General features: G+C 62.3%; 1 protein-coding gene across 1 annotated transcript; it reads left to right on the top strand.

Moving 5' to 3' along the window:
- Positions 1-4,071: 4,071 nt before the first annotated feature.
- Positions 4,072-9,357, top strand: LOC141734921 (protein NDRG2-like). The gene is made up of 13 exons (XM_074567237.1): positions 4,072-4,075; positions 4,137-4,257; positions 5,026-5,088; positions 5,173-5,233; positions 5,888-5,974; positions 6,431-6,487; positions 6,703-6,797; positions 7,202-7,246; positions 7,356-7,407; positions 7,528-7,575; positions 7,642-7,677; positions 8,090-8,141; positions 9,116-9,357. Exons 1-13 carry the CDS (start codon positions 4,072-4,074, stop codon positions 9,250-9,252), a joined length of 858 nt encoding a protein of 285 aa, XP_074423338.1. The 3' UTR covers positions 9,253-9,357.
- Positions 9,358-16,465: the final 7,108 nt, after the last annotated feature.

Raw genomic sequence — 16,465 nt, 5'->3', positions numbered from 1 at the left:
AACCCTATGTCAGAGACACTGAGAAGAAGCCCCAATGTTCCCTCCAGGCACTTTCAGTGTGGGTGCCTTCTCCACGTGGTTCCTGGTTTCACTGCAGCTCTGAAGAGAATGTTAGCAAAGAGGTAACCGGGACAGTGAAAACAGTACTCAAAGACAGGGAGAGCAAGCTCTCTCTTGGCACTTTGGATGTGGGACATACAGCGAGATGTTTGCTGCTTTTGCGTTTGGCTGTTGGGAGATTTACAGCACAAAGATATCTAGTTGATTTGAAGCAGTTCCGAGAAAGTCTAAACATAATCCCCACTTCTCCCTCCTGGCACTTTCCATGTGGGAGATATAGCAGGATGTATATTGGTTTTGAGGACAACTCAATGGACAGTGTAGGGAGAAAAGGTCCTGGCTCCTTGAATGCCGTTTCTGGAGACACTGCGATCAATGTGGGAGATATGTCAAGATGTGTGTTGGTTTTGAGGACGGCTCTCTGGAGAGTCTTAGCAAAGAGGTCACACGGATAACCAGAGCAATTCTCAGAGACACTGAGAACAAGCTCCACAATTCCCTCCTGGCACTTTCCCTGTAGGAGATACCGCAAGACGTTTCTGTATATTGGGCACAGCGCTCTGCAGGGTGTTAGCAGAGACTTTCCCGGGACAGTGAAACCCTATGTCAGAGACACTGAGAAGAAGCCCCAATGTTCCCTCCAGGCACTTTCAGTGTGGGTGCCTTCTCCACGTGGTTCCTGGTTTCACTGCAGCTCTGAAGAGAATGTTAGCAAAGAGGTAACCGGGACAGTGAAAACAGTACTCAAAGACAGGGAGAGCAAGCTCTCTCTTGGCACTTTGGATGCGGGACATACAGCGAGATGTTTGCTGCTTTTGCGTTTGGCTGTTGGGAGATTTACAGCACAAAGATATCTAGTTGATTTGAAGCAGTTCCGAGAAAGTCTAAACATAATCCCCACTTCTCCCTCCTGGCACTTTCCATGTGGGAGATATAGCAGGATGTATATTGGTTTTGAGGACAACTCAATGGACAGTGTAGGGAGAAAAGGTCCTGGCTCCTTGAATGCCGTTTCTGGAGACACTGCCATCAATGCGGGAGATATGTCAAGATGTGTGTTGGTTTTGAGGACGGCTCTCTGGAGAGTCTTAGCAAAGAGGTCACACAGATAATCAGAGCAATTCTCAGAGACACTGAGAACAAGCTCCACAATTCCCTCCTGGCACTTTCCCTGTAGGAGATACCGCAAGACGTTTCTGTATATTGGGCACAGCGCTCTGCAGGGTGTTAGCAGAGACTTTCCCGGGACAGTGAAACCCTATGTCAGAGACACTGAGAAGAAGCCCCAATGTTCCCTCCAGGCACTTTCAGTGTGGGTGCCTTCTCCACGTGGTTCCTGGTTTCACTGCAGCTCTGAAGAGAATGTTAGCAAAGAGGTAACCGGGACAGTGAAAACAGTACTCAAAGACAGGGAGAGCAAGCTCTCTCTTGGCACTTTGGATGTGGGACATACAGCGAGATGTTTGCTGCTTTTGCGTTTGGCTGTTGGGAGATTTACAGCACAAAGATATCTAGTTGATTTGAAGCAGTTCCGAGAAAGTCTAAACATAATCCCCACTTCTCCCTCCTGGCACTTTCCATGTGGGAGATATAGCAGGATGTATATTGGTTTTGAGGACAACTCAATGGACAGTGTAGGGAGAAAAGGTCCTGGCTCCTTGAATGCCGTTTCTGGAGACACTGCGATCAATGCGGGAGATATGTCAAGATGTGTGTTGGTTTTGAGGACGGCTCTCTGGAGAGTCTTAGCAAAGAGGTCACAGGGATAATCAGAGCAATTCTCAGAGACACTGAGAACAAGCTCGACAATTCCCTCCTGGCACTTTCCCTGTAGGAGATACCGCAAGACGTTTCTGTATATTGGGCACAGCGCTCTGCAGGGTGTTAGCAGAGACTTTCCCGGGACAGTGAAACCCTATGTCAGAGACACTGAGAAGAAGCCCCAATGTTCCCTCCAGGCACTTTCAGTGTGGGTGCCTTCTCCACGTGGTTCCTGGTTTCACTGCAGCTCTGAAGAGAATGTTAGCCAAGAGGTAACCGGGACAGTGAAAACAGTACTCAAAGACAGGGAGAGCAAGCTCTCTCTTGGCACTTTGGATGTGGGACATACAGCGAGATGTTTGCTGCTTTTGCGTTTGGCTGTTGGGAGATTTACAGCACAAAGATATCTAGTTGATTTGAAGCAGTTCCGAGAAAGTCTAAACATAATCCCCACTTCTCCCTCCTGGCACTTTCCATGTGGGAGATATAGCAGGATGTATATTGGTTTTGAGGACAACTCAATGGACAGTGTAGGGAGAAAAGGTCCTGGCTCCTTGAATGCCGTTTCTGGAGACACTGCGATCAATGTGGGAGATATGTCAAGATGTGTGTTGGTTTTGAGGACGGCTCTCTGGAGAGTCTTAGCAAAGAGGTCACACGGATAACCAGAGCAATTCTCAGAGACACTGAGAACAAGCTCCACAATTCCCTCCTGGCACTTTCCCTGTAGGAGATACCGCAAGACGTTTCTGTATATTGGGCACAGCGCTCTGCAGGGTGTTAGCAGAGACTTTCCCGGGACAGTGAAACCCTATGTCAGAGACACTGAGAAGAAGCCCCAATGTTCCCTCCAGGCACTTTCAGTGTGGGTGCCTTCTCCACGTGGTTCCTGGTTTCACTGCAGCTCTGAAGAGAATGTTAGCAAAGAGGTAACCGGGACAGTGAAAACAGTACTCAAAGACAGGGAGAGCAAGCTCTCTCTTGGCACTTTGGATGCGGGACATACAGCGAGATGTTTGCTGCTTTTGCGTTTGGCTGTTGGGAGATTTACAGCACAAAGATATCTAGTTGATTTGAAGCAGTTCCGAGAAAGTCTAAACATAATCCCCACTTCTCCCTCCTGGCACTTTCCATGTGGGAGATATAGCAGGATGTATATTGGTTTTGAGGACAACTCAATGGACAGTGTAGGGAGAAAAGGTCCTGGCTCCTTGAATGCCGTTTCTGGAGACACTGCCATCAATGCGGGAGATATGTCAAGATGTGTGTTGGTTTTGAGGACGGCTCTCTGGAGAGTCTTAGCAAAGAGGTCACACAGATAATCAGAGCAATTCTCAGAGACACTGAGAACAAGCTCCACAATTCCCTCCTGGCACTTTCCCTGTAGGAGATACCGCAAGACGTTTCTGTATATTGGGCACAGCGCTCTGCAGGGTGTTAGCAGAGACTTTCCCGGGACAGTGAAACCCTATGTCAGAGACACTGAGAAGAAGCCCCAATGTTCCCTCCAGGCACTTTCAGTGTGGGTGCCTTCTCCACGTGGTTCCTGGTTTCACTGCAGCTCTGAAGAGAATGTTAGCAAAGAGGTAACCGGGACAGTGAAAACAGTACTCAAAGACAGGGAGAGCAAGCTCTCTTAGATGGGGGACCAGGCCCACACATGGGGGGCCCAGACCCAGAGATGGGGGTTCTAGACCCACACCTGGGGGTCCCAAACCCATAGATGGGGACCAGGCCCAGAGATGGGGGGACAGACCCACACATGGGGGGCCCAGACCCAGAGATGGGGGACCAGGGCCACACCTGGGGGTTCTAGACCCATAGAGGTGGGTCCCAGAGCCACACATGGGGGGCCCAGACCCATAGATGGGGGACCAGTCTCACACACGGGGGGCCCAGACCCAGAGGTGGGGGGACGGACCCACACATGGGGGGCCCAGACCCAGAGACGGGTGTTCCAGACCCACACCTGGGGGTCCCAGACCTGGAGATAGGGGTTCTAGACCCACACCAGGGGGTCCAAGACCCATAGATGGGGGACCCAGACCCAGAGATGGGGGGACAGACCCACAGGTGGGGGTCCCAGCCCCATAGATGTGTGTGCCCCTGGACACCTGGGTCCCCTCTGCCCCATAGATCCGGGTCCAGCCCCATAGGTGGGGGTCCCCCCGGCCACCTGGGTCCCCTCCCCAGTCCCCTGGGTCCCCCCTCCCCGGGCACCTGGGGCCCTTCCATCCCTTCCCTGGCCCCATGGGTGCCCCCTGCCCCACGGCCGTGGGTCCAGCCCCATAGCCGTGGGGTGGGGCCATCCCCAGACGAGTCGTGCTTCACCCCGCTCTTCGCCCACGAGGAGATGGGGGAGATCGTCAAGAACTTCCTGGTGGTCCACGTCGACCCCCCCAGCATGGAGGAGGGCGCCCCCCCCTATCCCCCAGGGTGCGACCCACGGCGCCCCGCGACCCCCATCGCCCGCCCCCCAACCCCCCCCTCCCCCAGCCCCGCTGATCCCGCCCCGCTTGATCCCGCTTGAACCCTTGATTGACCACCTTGAGTCTCCGTTGCCCCTCCCCGTTGGCCCCGCTGACCCCCAAGTTGGCCCCGCTGACCCACAGTTGACCTCCCATGATCCCATTGACCCCCAAGTTGGCCCCACTGACCCACAGTTGACCTCCCATGATCCCATTGACCCCACCGACCCCCGAGTTGACCCTGTTGGCCCCCCAGTTGGCTTCATTGACCCCCAAGTTGGCCCCGCTGACCCCCAAGTTGGCCCCGTTGACCCACAGTTGATGTCCCATGATCCCATTGACCCCACCGACCCCCGAGTTGACCCTATTGGCCCCCCAGTTGGCTTCATTGACCCCCAAGTTGGCCCCACCGACCTCCCGGTTGACCCCAGTGACCCCCAAGTTGGCCCCGCTGACCCACAGTTGACCTCCCATGATCCCATTGACCCCCAAGTTGGCCCCGTTGACCCACAGTTGACCTCCCATGATCCCATTGACCCCCAAGTTGGCCCCGTTGACCCACAGTTGACCTCCCATGGTCCCATTGACCCCCAAGTTGGCCCCGTTGACCCACAGTTGACCTCCCATGATCCCATTGACCCCCAAGCTGGCCCCATTGACCCCACCAACCCCCGAGTTGACCCCGTTGACCCCCTGTCACCCCCCCGTTGACCCGTTGACCCCCCCTGCCCCCCAGGTACCAGTACCCCTCGCTGGAGCAACTGGCCGAGATGATCCCCTGCATCCTCCAGTACCTCAAGTGAGTTGGGGGGCTGCCCCATAGCGGGGGGGGGGGGGGGTCAGGATGACCTTGACCTCGTGACACTCCACCCCCCGCCCCCAGCATCGCCAGCATCATCGGGATGGGGGTGGGGGCCGGCGCCTTCATCCTGGCGAAATTTGGGGTGAGTGGGGCTGGGGAGGGGGGGCACATGGAGGGGCTCGGGGGTGGTTATGGGGCATCTTGGGGGGGGGAGATCTGTGGGTCCTTGGAGGGGGGGTCCTGAGGGTCTCTGGGGGGGGTGTATGGGGCATCTGGGGGGGGTTCTGTGGGGTTCTGTGGGTCTCAGGGGGGCTATGGGTCACCTGGGGGGGATCTGTGGGTCTGGCGGGGGGGTTGCGGGGCATCTGGGGGGACACATGTGGGTCGGGGGGGGGGGGAGTGTCATTGTGGGTCTGGAGGGGGTTTGGGGGGGTTCCTTGGGGGAGAACTTGGGGGTCGCTGTGGGGCTGGAGGGATCTGGGGGGGTTCTGGAGGGGTCCTGAAGGGTCTCCGGGGGGGGAATTTGGGGGTCTGGGGGGGTCGCCGTGGGTCTGGAGGGCTCTGGGGGGGGAATCTATGGGGCTGGGGAGGTCGCTATGGGGCAGGGGGGTCGCTGTGGGGCAGGAGGGCCCTTGGGTGGGATCGCTGTGGGTCCGGAGGAAGTTTGAGGAGCTCCTGCGTTGGGTTCTTGGGGGTCACTGTGGGGCCGGCGGGGAATCTATGGGTCCGGGGAGGTGTCTATGTGGCAGAGAGGGCCGCCGTGGGGCAGGAGGTGACCCCCGGCCCTGCCCCACAGCTGCTGCACCCCGAGGCGGTGGAGGGGCTGGTGCTGGTCAACATCGACCCCCAGGCCAAGGGCTGGATGGACTGGGCCGCGCACAAGGTGGGGCGGCCGTGGGGCGGCCATGGGGCGGCTGTGGGGCGCTCTAGTGGGTCTCCGTGGGCATATGGGGCACCTTTAGGTCTTCTATGGGTCTCCATGGGGCACCTATGGGTCACTTATGGGTCTCCATGGGGCTACGGAGCAGCCGCGGGTCACTTATGGGTCTCCACGGCGCTATGGGGCACCTCTAGATGTTCTGTGGGTCACTTACGGGTGTCCATGGGACTATGGGGCACCTATGGGTCCCGCCGGGTCCCTGTGGGTCCCACGGGTCTCCGTGGGTCCCATGGGTCCCAATGGGTCCCGTGGGTCTCTATGGGTCACTGTGGGTCTCTATGGGTCTTATGGGTCGCTATGGGTCTCTGTGGGTCCCATGGGTCCCTGTAGGTTCCATGGGTCCCGTGGCTCCTTATGGGTCGCTGTGGGTCCCATGGCGCCCCACTTGCTGCCCCACAGCTCTCGGGCCTGACGTCCTCCACCACCGACATGATCCTGGCCCATCTCTTCACCCAGGTGGGGCCGGGGGCACTTGTGGGGCCGGGGGGAGGAACTTGTGGGGCTGGGGGCATCAGTTATGGGTCCTGGGGGGTCACTTGTGGGTCGGTGGTGAGTCAGCCGTGGCCCTGGGGTGGGTCAGTTATGGGTCTCGGGGTGGGTTACGGGTCGGTTGTGGGTCCGGGGGAGCGGCGGGGGGTCAGTTGTGGCTCACTTGTGGGTCTGCCCCACAGGAGGAGCTGTCGGCCGCCCCCCCGGCCGTGCAGAGCAGCCGGGCCTGGCTGGGGGCGACCCCCAACGCCCCCCTGCTGTGGGGCATGTACAACAGGTGGGGGGCTGTGGGGCACTGGGAGGCACTGGGCTGTACTGGGGGGCACTGGGAGGGGGCTGTGGGGCACTGGGAGGGCACTGGGTTATACTGGGAGGCACTGGGGGGGGGCTGTGGGGCACTGGGAGGGCACTGGGATATACTGGGAGGCACTGGGAGGGGGCTGTGGGGCACTGGGCTATACTGGGAGGCACTGGGAGGGGGCTGTGGGGCACTGGGAGGGACTGGGCTGTACTGGGGGGCACTAGGAGGGACTGGGCTGTACTGGGAGGCACTGGGAGGGCACTGGGCTATACTGGGAGGGCACCGGGGGGGCACCGGTGTGTACTGGTGTGTACTGGGGGCACTCACCGTGGCGGTGGCGGCTCCCTGCTCCTGCTCCTGCTCCTGCCGGGGCCGCGCAGCCGCGGTGACCTGGGCCTGGCGCGCAGCGGGGCCGGCAGCCTGCGGTGAGCGACCCCCCCTCGCCCCTCTGACCTTTGACCCCGTGCCTCCGGGATGGCCTCCGACCCCCCACAGTGACCTTTGACCCCCTCTCCCCTCCACCCCCCCCCAAAGCTGCCCCATGTTGCTGGTGGTGGGCGACGGCTCCCCCCACGAGGAGGCCGTGGTGAGTGACGTCACCTGACCCCGCCCCCCCGTGAGGTCACGTGCCGGGGTCACATGGCCCGTCCCGTGACCCTCGTGGAGTCACGTGACCCCCGCCACGGCCCGTCCCCCCCCCCCCCAGGTGGAGTGCAACGCCAAGCTGGACCCCACCCAGACCTCCTTCCTCAAGGTGACCTTTGACACCCCGACCCCGTGACCTTTGACCCCCTACACCGTGACCTTTGACACCCCACAGATGGCGGACGGAGGGGGGCAGCCCCAGCTCAGCCAGGTGAGGGGTCAAAGGTCACCAGCGCCAACAGGGGGGCGTGGCTTAAGGGGGAGGGGGCGTGGTCTGGGAGACTGAGGGGGCATGGCCTAAGGGGGGGCGTGGCCTGGCACCGGCCTTCTATGGGGGGCTGTAGGGGCAGGGCTTGGAAGGGAGGGGGCGTGGCGTAAGGGGGCACCAAAGCCATAGAAGGGGTTGGTTGGGGGGGGCGTGGCTAAGGGGGGAGGGGGCGTGGCCTCAGGGCGTCCCCCATATAAGGGGGGTGTGGGTGTGGTTTGAGGGGGAGGGGGGCGTAGCCTAAGGGGAGGGAGCGGGGCTTAAAGGGGAGGGGCCCCCTATGGGGGGGTTGGGGTGTGGCTTAAAGGGGGCGTGGCCTAAAGGGGCGTGGTCTTGACCCCCCCCCCGCCCCCCCCAGCCGGCCAAGCTGACAGAGGCCTTCAAGTACTTCGTGCAGGGCATGGGCTACAGTGAGTACAATTAGTGCTCATTAATATTCATGAGAGCTCATTAACCCCCCCCCCGCGGGGGTAATTAACCCACCCCACCCCCCCCCCCCGGGGAAAAATTAGCACCCAAGGGGGGGGGGCAATTAATTGCCCTGGGGGGTAATGAAGACCCCCGGGGACAGCAATTAATGACCCCTGGGTTAATTAGTGCTCCGGGGGGGGTAATTAACTGCTTTTCCTGGGGTATAAATCTGCTCGAGGGGGTGGGGTGCATTATTAGCCCCCCTGCAGGTTAATTAATGGCCCTGGGGGGGGTAATGAATGGCTGCGGGGGGGGGGGGGGTGTGGGGGTAATCAGTGACCCGGGGGGGTAATTAATTGCTCCGGGGGGTTAATTACCCCGCCCCCCAGTCCCCCACGTCCTGGACCGCAAGCGCAGCGTGGGGCCAGGTAGGGAGAGACGTCAGCAATGACGTCAGCGGTGATGTCACGCGTGAGGCCACACCCTCCCCCCCCGCCTCACGTCACCTCCCCCCTCCCCCTCCCCCCCTCCAACGTGTGACGGCACCGCCCCTTTGTGAGGTCACGTGTGATGTCACGGGGTGCACGAGGGGCGTGGCCTCGGGGAGGCCTCCCCTGCACTAACCCCGTGGGGGGGGCGTGGCCTAATAAAGGGGGCGTGTCCTGCAGCTCCGCACTAACCCCACTGGGGGCTTGGGGGCATGGCTTGCAGCAAGGGGGCGTGGCCTCCTCCCTTCCATTAACCCTACTGGAGCCGCTTGGAGGGGGCGGGGCCTGTTTCCTTGCGTTGGCATGGGGCGGGGCTTCGGGGAGGGGGCGTGGCCTACACCCCGGGGGTGGGGCCTGAGGGCATTTCCCCCTGCACTAACCCCCCTGGGGGGGGGGGGGGGCGCTGCGGGGGGCGGGGGGGGGCTCCAAGGTGCGGGGCTTGCGGGGCAGGGGGCGTGTCCCCTGACGCCACGCCCTCCCGGCAGTGGCGGCGGCGGCCATGACGCGCCTCTCCCGCTTCCGCACCGCCTCCGTCTCCAGCTCCGCCTCCGGGGAGGGCGAGCGGGGCCGCAGCCGCACCCTCTCTCGGGGCAGCCTGGGGGGGGGCGCCCCCGCCCCATAGACCCCGCCCCGCTTTGGGTTTGGAAGGCCACGGGAACCCCCCAAAAAAACGCACCCGGGAAGCGCCAAAACCACTCCAGGGTCCCGTCCCCCCCCCCAAGTCCCCCCCCAAACCCCCTTGGAACCCCCCCCCCAAATCCATCCCCAACTCCCCCCCCTCCCCCCCCCAAAAACCCTGGGATGCCCCAAAACCACCCCAGGACCCCCAAAAATCCACCCAGGACCCCCCCAGATCTACCCAAGGCCTCCCTGAATCCCCCCCAACCCCACCCAGGACCCCCCAAATCTCTTGGGATGCCCCAAAACCACCCTGGGACCCCCCCCCCCAAATCCCCCAGGACCCTCCAAATCCCCCAGGAACCCCCCAAAATGCAGACGAGAGTCCCCAGAACCACCCCCCCCCCCAAGATCCATCCAGGACCCCCCCAAATCCCCTTGGGATGCCCCAAAACCCCCCCGGGAGCCCCCAAAAATCACCACAGGGATCCCCAAAAACCCCGGAACGGCTCAAAACCACCCCAGAACCTTCCAGAATTCCCCAAGACCCCCTCCCAAATCACCCCAGGGACCCCCAAAACCCTCACAATGCCCCTCCCCCCCCCAACCCCACCCAGGACCCTCCGAAAATCCCCTTGGGATCCCCCAAAACCACCCCGGGACCTTCCAAAATCGACCCCCCTCCACCCCCCCCCCCCCAAGCCACTCCGGAACCTCCAAAAACCCCCCAGAACTCCCCAAAACGCCCTGGGACCCCCCCCCCCCAAAATCCATCCAACGCCCCTCTGAAGCCCCCCAGGGACCCCCCCCAAAACCCCCTGGGATGCCCCAAAACCATCCCGGGACGCCCAAACCCCCGAGACCCCCCCCCTCTCCAAAAAATACCCCCAAACCTCCTGGCACCCCCTAATGCTCCCTCAGCCACCCCCCCACCCCAATCACTTGGGACCCCCCCAATCTCCCCCCAGGATCCCCCTAGAGCCCCCAACCCCCCCTAGGGCACCCCAGGGCCCCGCAAAATCTCCCCTGAGACCCCCCAAGATCCCCAATAGCCCCCTGATGCCCCCCAGGACCCCCCAATACCCCCCCCAGACGCCTCTGGGACCCCCTGAGATCCCCAATAGCCCCCTGATACCCCCCAGGACCCCCAATACCCCCCCGAGACCCCCCCCAGGAGCCTCTGGGACCCCTTGAGACTCCCCAGGACCCCCCGACCCCCCTCAGGGATCGACCCCCACCCTCCCCCGCCCCGGCCTCAAGCTGCAACCTTCGACCCCCGCCGGAGCCGGAGCCACGTCCGAGCGCGCACGGAGACCGTGTTCCCGGCGCCAGAACCGACTTTTAATCCCCCGCCCCGAGAAAACCGAAAAAAGCGGCGGCGGCGGCCGCGGGCCGCACTGCGCAGGCACGGCGCCCTCCGCCTCTTTAAAGGGACTCAGCGCGCCGGAGCGGATCCCTCCGCCTCCGGACAGGGGCGCGTTACGCGAACCCCTCCGCGCCGCTCCCCGGCCCCGCCCCTCCGGGGGAGCGGGGCGGTGCGTCAGGCGCGTGCGCAGTGCGTCGGGCGCGTGCGGGGGGGGAGGGGGGTGGGTGTGTGCGCCGCCATCTTAAGGGGCTGGGCGCCATTTCGTGGGGTAGAGCGGGCGAGTTGAGGGGAAAAGTGGGCAAATTGGGGGGAAAGTGAGGGGAATTTACCGGACAGCAGTACTGCGCATGTGCGTCCTCTTTTCCCTACGGCTCATGGCGCCCCCTGTGCCGTACAGCCGCACTGCGCATGCGCGACGTCTTTTCCGTACGGCTCATGGCGCCCCCCTGTGCCGTACAGCCGTACTGCGCATGCGCGGACTCTTTTCCGTACAGTCGTACGGCTCATGGCGCCCCCCAGTGCCGTACAGCCGTACTGCGCATGCGCGGACTCTTTTCCGTACAGTCGTACGGCTCATGGCGCCCCCCTGTACCGTACAGCCGTACTGCGCATGCGCGGACTCTTTTCCGTACAGTCGTACGGCTCATGGCGCCCCCCAGTGCCGTACAGCCGTACTGCGCATGCGCGGCCTCTTTCCCGTACAGCCGTACTGCGCATGCGCGGCCTCTTTTCTGTGCAGCCGTACGGCTCATGGCGCCCCCCTGTGCCGTGCAGCCCTACTGCGCATGCGCGGACTCTTTTCCGTACAGCCGTACGGCTCATGGCGCCTACCTCTGCCGTACAGCCGTACTGCGCATGCGCGGCGCCGTTTCCGTACAGCCGTACTGCGCATGCGCGGCCCCTTTTTTTCGTACAGCCGTACTGCGCATGCGCGGCCTCTTTTCCGTACAGCCGTACGGATCATGGCGCCCCCTGTGCCGTACAGCCGCACTGCGCATGCGCGGACTCTTTTCCGTACAGCCCTACTGCGCATGCGCGGACTCTTTTCCGTACAGCCGTACGGATCATGGCGCCCCCCTGTACCGTACAGCTGTACTGCGCATGCGCGGCGTCTTTTCCGTACAGCCGTACGGATCATGGCGCCCCCCTGTGCCGTACAGCCGCACTGCGCATGCGCGGCGCCTTTTCCGTACGGCTCATGGCGGCTCCCAGTGACGTACAGCCGTACTGCGCACGCGCGGCCTCTTTTCCGTACAGCCGTACGGCTCATGGCGCCCCCCTGTGCCGTACAGCCGCACTGCGCACGCGCGGTGCCTTTCCCGTTGGTTGACCGACGGGCGCCGCCATGAGGGAGCGGGGGGCCCTTCCCCGACGGCTGCGGAGGAGGGAAGGGGTTTTTCTCCAGTTTCGGCGCCGGGGGTCGGCCGGGAGAGGGGTCGGCGGGTTCACCGGCCTCCGCCGCGTCGGTTTTGCCCCTGGGTTTGGGTGTCGGCAGGGTCCCGTCTGCTCTGGCCACCAAAGGGTGACGGACGCGGCAAGCGGGGCCCCGTGAGGAGGCGGGTGGGTGCGTGGTGCTGGGAGGGACGGTGCCACCGGTGGCTACGCGACACCGTGTGACGGCTTGGCGGTGGGGTGTTCTTGTTTTTGTGGTTTTTTTTTAATTTTGGAGGCGCGAAGTGGCGAGTAAAGCGGGATCTTGGCACCGGAAGCGACTCGGGCAAAGCGAGCGATGGCTGGTGGCCTGCAGCAGCGATTCTTTCTCCCACGTTGTACGGTGGGTGAAGGTTCAAGTGTCCTTTGGGTCTGTTTTCCGGGGCGTCTGTGAGCCTCAAAGCGGCAGCCCGAAACCATGGGGGGCAGGCGGGCGCGAGGCCGGGGTAAAGGAGCAGGAGACGGGAATGGCCGCGGGCAGGCTGAGGTTTTCGGGCGGTATCTCAGCCCACGCCTTTTGGTTGGCTTTTTTTTTTTTCCCCCTTCGGGCGCAGGACGCGCGTGGAGAGGGGCTAAGCCGAGGCAGCGGCGAGGAGGCGCTTGGGGCCGGTGACTTCTCGCGCGGGCGACGGTCGTTTTGTGTCCCGGTGTCTCCGGCGAGGACGGCCGCGGCGAGCAGCGTCCTGTCGTGCTTCGGAGGAAGGGGAAGCCGCGGGAGAGGTCGGCGCTGGCCTCTCCGCAACTTCTCGCTGGCGCCGTTTTCTTTTCCTCAATGGCGGACGACGAAGAGGAACCCGGTGACCAAGGGAATGTCCCGGAGGGTCGAGGCGCTGGGTTTTTTTTTTTGACGACAAGGGATTTAAGGCCTCCGGCCCTCCGGAAGCCAAGTTGAGCGGCCGGAGCCGGGGAGGGCTTGGGAGGAGGGGAGAAGTTTGGGAGTCGCAGGGAGGCGTTTTGGAGACGGGCAGAGGGCTGGACGCCGTCCCCTTTGGGTAGGCAACGGGAGCGGGATGGTCGTCAGCACGACGCTAGCGCGAGCCGGGCAGGGCGGTTCCGGCCTGTGTCCGTTGTGCGGTGTGCGCGGTGTGTTTTCTGTGGCTTAGACCTTCCGTGGGTCTCGATGTTCTCCCTACGCTTGAGGAGCGCGATCTGTGCTTGAGGCACCATCCCTAAAGCCTCGAAGGCCCGTCCTCATCGGCATCGCCCCAGTCGGGGGCTGCTTTTCTTGCATCGTAAGCTTAAAGCGTGGCTGGGTCCGGCGTCTCGGAAGTTTCTGGACGGTCCTGGTTTGCAGCCTTGCTCCTGGCTGTGGGAGCAGCTCTCTTCTCTAGCCATCCATTTTCAGTGACTGCGACTTCTTCCCTGCGTCCTTGAGTTCTTGGGTCTGGGAGCCGGGCGTCCTGCGCGTTCGTCTTCTCCGTTTGAGAGTCGCTCGTTGTCCCGGGCCGTGGCGTTGTGCTCATTTCCTGGGGCTTCCCTCGAGCCTTTCTCACGTCGCCGTCGTGGTCCCGCAGGTCTTCTTGCCTGACGGTTGCTTGCGTCGGGGTGTCGTCCTCCTCGCCGAGAGTCTTCTCTCCTCGCCGAGGGGCGTTGTTCGCCGTGTGGTGTGTGGCGTTGGGTCTGTGCTTGCGCGTGTTGGGGCTCGGAGCTGCTCTGCCCGGTCGCGTAGAGTCAGGGGGAGGAGGAACAGCAAAAGAGTTCGCGGTTAATACGTTCTAACGAGGCCGTCGAGGCCAAGGTGGTGGAGTCAATTCCCATCGAGTAGCCATCAGCAGGTGGCGTGGGCAGCTCTTTAATTAAGGGTTTTTTTTGGGATGAGCAGAGCTGTACCTGCGTCTGCTATATTAGAGAAACGATGTTATCGTATGGAAAGATCTGTCCCACAGCCAACTTTTGTCTCCGTGGTTCTCCCCCTCTCGCGTTCTCCTGTCTGGGCTGTAGCCCATGGCTGTCTTCTTTCCCCTGTGGCTCCCTTTGCCCGTCCCCTGCCGCCCCGGCTTCTCTGCCCCGCAGCAGACGGCCGTTGTCTCGGGTTTACGTGATGAGGTCTTTGCGGGGGTGGGTTGTGTGAGAAGACACCAGGAGCTCCCCCCACGCTGGGCACAGCCAGCTGAGAGAGGGACCTGCCGCTGGTCAAACAAGGCCGCGGTCGGCAACGCCGGCCGGGAGCGGAGCAGAGAGTCCCCTGCAACCCGTGGAGGCCCCGCTGTCGGCGCAGAAAATTAATTTCTCCCCGTGTCTCGTCGAGGAAGGGCAGCGACGGAGCGGCTGGGTGGGTCCCCAGGGGCCAGCCGAGGTCAACCCACCACAGATGACTTCTGCTGCGCTCCCTGGCCTCGTCTTTTCACGCTTGACTGGGTTTCTTGTACCCGGTCTCTTTCGAGACTTAATTTCTTACTTTCCATCTCTTTCTTTCTGATTCTGATGTTTCTTGATCCCCGTCAGTTTTCAGTTCTTCTTGCTGCCTTTCCCTCTATCTGTCTCCCCAAAATAAATTTTAATTTCTTTCCCATGTTTCTTGTACCCCGTCGTTTTTCATCATCATCTTCCTCTCTTTCTGTGCAGTCCTGCGTACCTGTCTTTCAAGTCTTGGGTATGATTCTTGCATCCTGCGCCTTTCGAAATTTTGGGTCTCCGTCTCCTACTAACCATTTCCCTGTCTGTGATTCCCCATTCTTCCCTCTCTGTCCTGCACCCTGTCACTTTTTTCATGTTTTTTTTCTACATCTCCCTGATATTTTTTTGCTTATGTTTCTTGTGCCCTGTTGTTTTTCGAAGTTTTCTTTCAACGTGTGCTTCTGTCGGGGTCCCTGTTTCTCTTTTCTGTCTGCGAGAGGCTCAGGGGAGGGGGTGATGTGCTGTGGGGCTTTGGCAATGGCCCCTCTTCCCAATGGGCTCCAGCTGGGGCTGAGGACGCCCAGGTGGGACCCGTGAGGTGACCATGGTCTGGGCCAAGGGCTTAAGAGGGCTGCAGGTGGGGATGGGCCTGCTGTGCTGAGGGTCTCTAGCTGGGGAGGGGGTGCCTGGGCACGGCTGCAGGCCAGCGCTGGCTAAGCAGTCAAACGAAGTGGGTTCCATAGAGCTTTAGAACAAGGCACAGTTTTCCCTCCTCACGTTTGGGCGTGGGAGCAATCTCCCGATGTCCGGATATATGGAAATTTTGGAGGCTGGCGCGGCGCCAAGTGGGAAAGGGTGGTTTTGAGGCTGAAGGCAGCAGGAAAATGCTCCAAAATTTCCATATATCGGGAGAAAGGGAGATTGCTCCCACGCCCAAAGAGCCAGGAGGGAAAGCTGTGCCTCGTTGGAAAGCTCTTTGGCAGCCGCTCGTGTGGCCCCACAGCCCGTGGGGCTGTGGGCTTTGCGGCGGCCGTCAGCCTCGGCGCCACCGGCGCCCACGTGGCGCCGCCGCGCCAGCCTGCGAAGCATTTTCCGGTAGGGCCGCGGCTCTGGCGACAGCTCCCACGCCCGAAGAGCCAGGAGGGAAAGCCGTGCCTCGTTGGAAAGCTCTTTGGCAGCCGCTCGCGTGGCCGCACAGCCCGTGGGGCTGCGGGCTTTGTGGCGGCTGTCAGCCTCGGCGCCACTGGCGCCCACGTGGCGCCGCCGCGCCAGCCTGCGAAGCATTTTCCGGTAGGGCCGCGGCTCTGGCGACAGCTCCCATGCCCGAAGAGCCAGGAGGGAAAGCCGTGCCTCACTGAAAAGCTCTTTGGCAGCCGCTCGCGTGGCCCCACAGCCCGTGGGGCTGCGGGCTTTGCTGCGGCCGTCAGCCTGGGCGACACCGGCGCCCACGTGGGGCCACCGCGCCAGCCTGCGAAGCATTTTCCGGTAGGGCCGGGGCTCTGGCGACAGCTCCCACGCCCGAAGAGCCAGGAGGGAAAGCCGTGCCTCGTTGGAAAGCTCTTTGGCAGCCGCTCGCGTGGCCCCACAGCCCGTGGGGCTGCGGGCTTTGCGGCGGCCGTCAGCCTCGGCGCCACCGGCGCCCACGTGGCGCCGCCGCGCCAGCCTGCGAAGCATTTTCCGGTAGGGCCGCGTCTCTGGCGACAGCTCCCACACCCGAAGAGCCAGGAGGGAAAGCCGTGCCTCGTTGGAAAGCTCTTTGGCAGCCGCTCGCGTGGCCCCACAGCCCGTGGGGCTGCGGGCTTTGCGGCGGCCGTCAGCCTCGGCGCCACCGGCGCCCACGTAGCGCTGCCGCGCCAGCCTGCGAAGCATTTTCCGGTAGGGCCGCGTCTCTGGCGACAGCTCCCACGCCCGAAGAGCCAGGAGGGAAAGCCGTGCCTCGTTGGAAAGCTCTTTGGCAGCCGCTGGCGTGGCCCCACAGCCCGTGGGGCTGTGGGCTTTGCGGCGGTCATCAGCCTCGGCGCCACCGGCGCCCACGTGGCGCTGCTGCGCCAGCCTGCGAAGCATTTTCGGGTAGGGCCACAGC

Source organism: Larus michahellis, chromosome 26 (assembly GCF_964199755.1).
Source record: "Larus michahellis chromosome 26, bLarMic1.1, whole genome shotgun sequence".
NCBI classification, from domain to species: domain Eukaryota; kingdom Metazoa; phylum Chordata; class Aves; order Charadriiformes; family Laridae; genus Larus; species Larus michahellis.
This window is presented reverse-complemented; position numbering and strand designations above follow the sequence as displayed.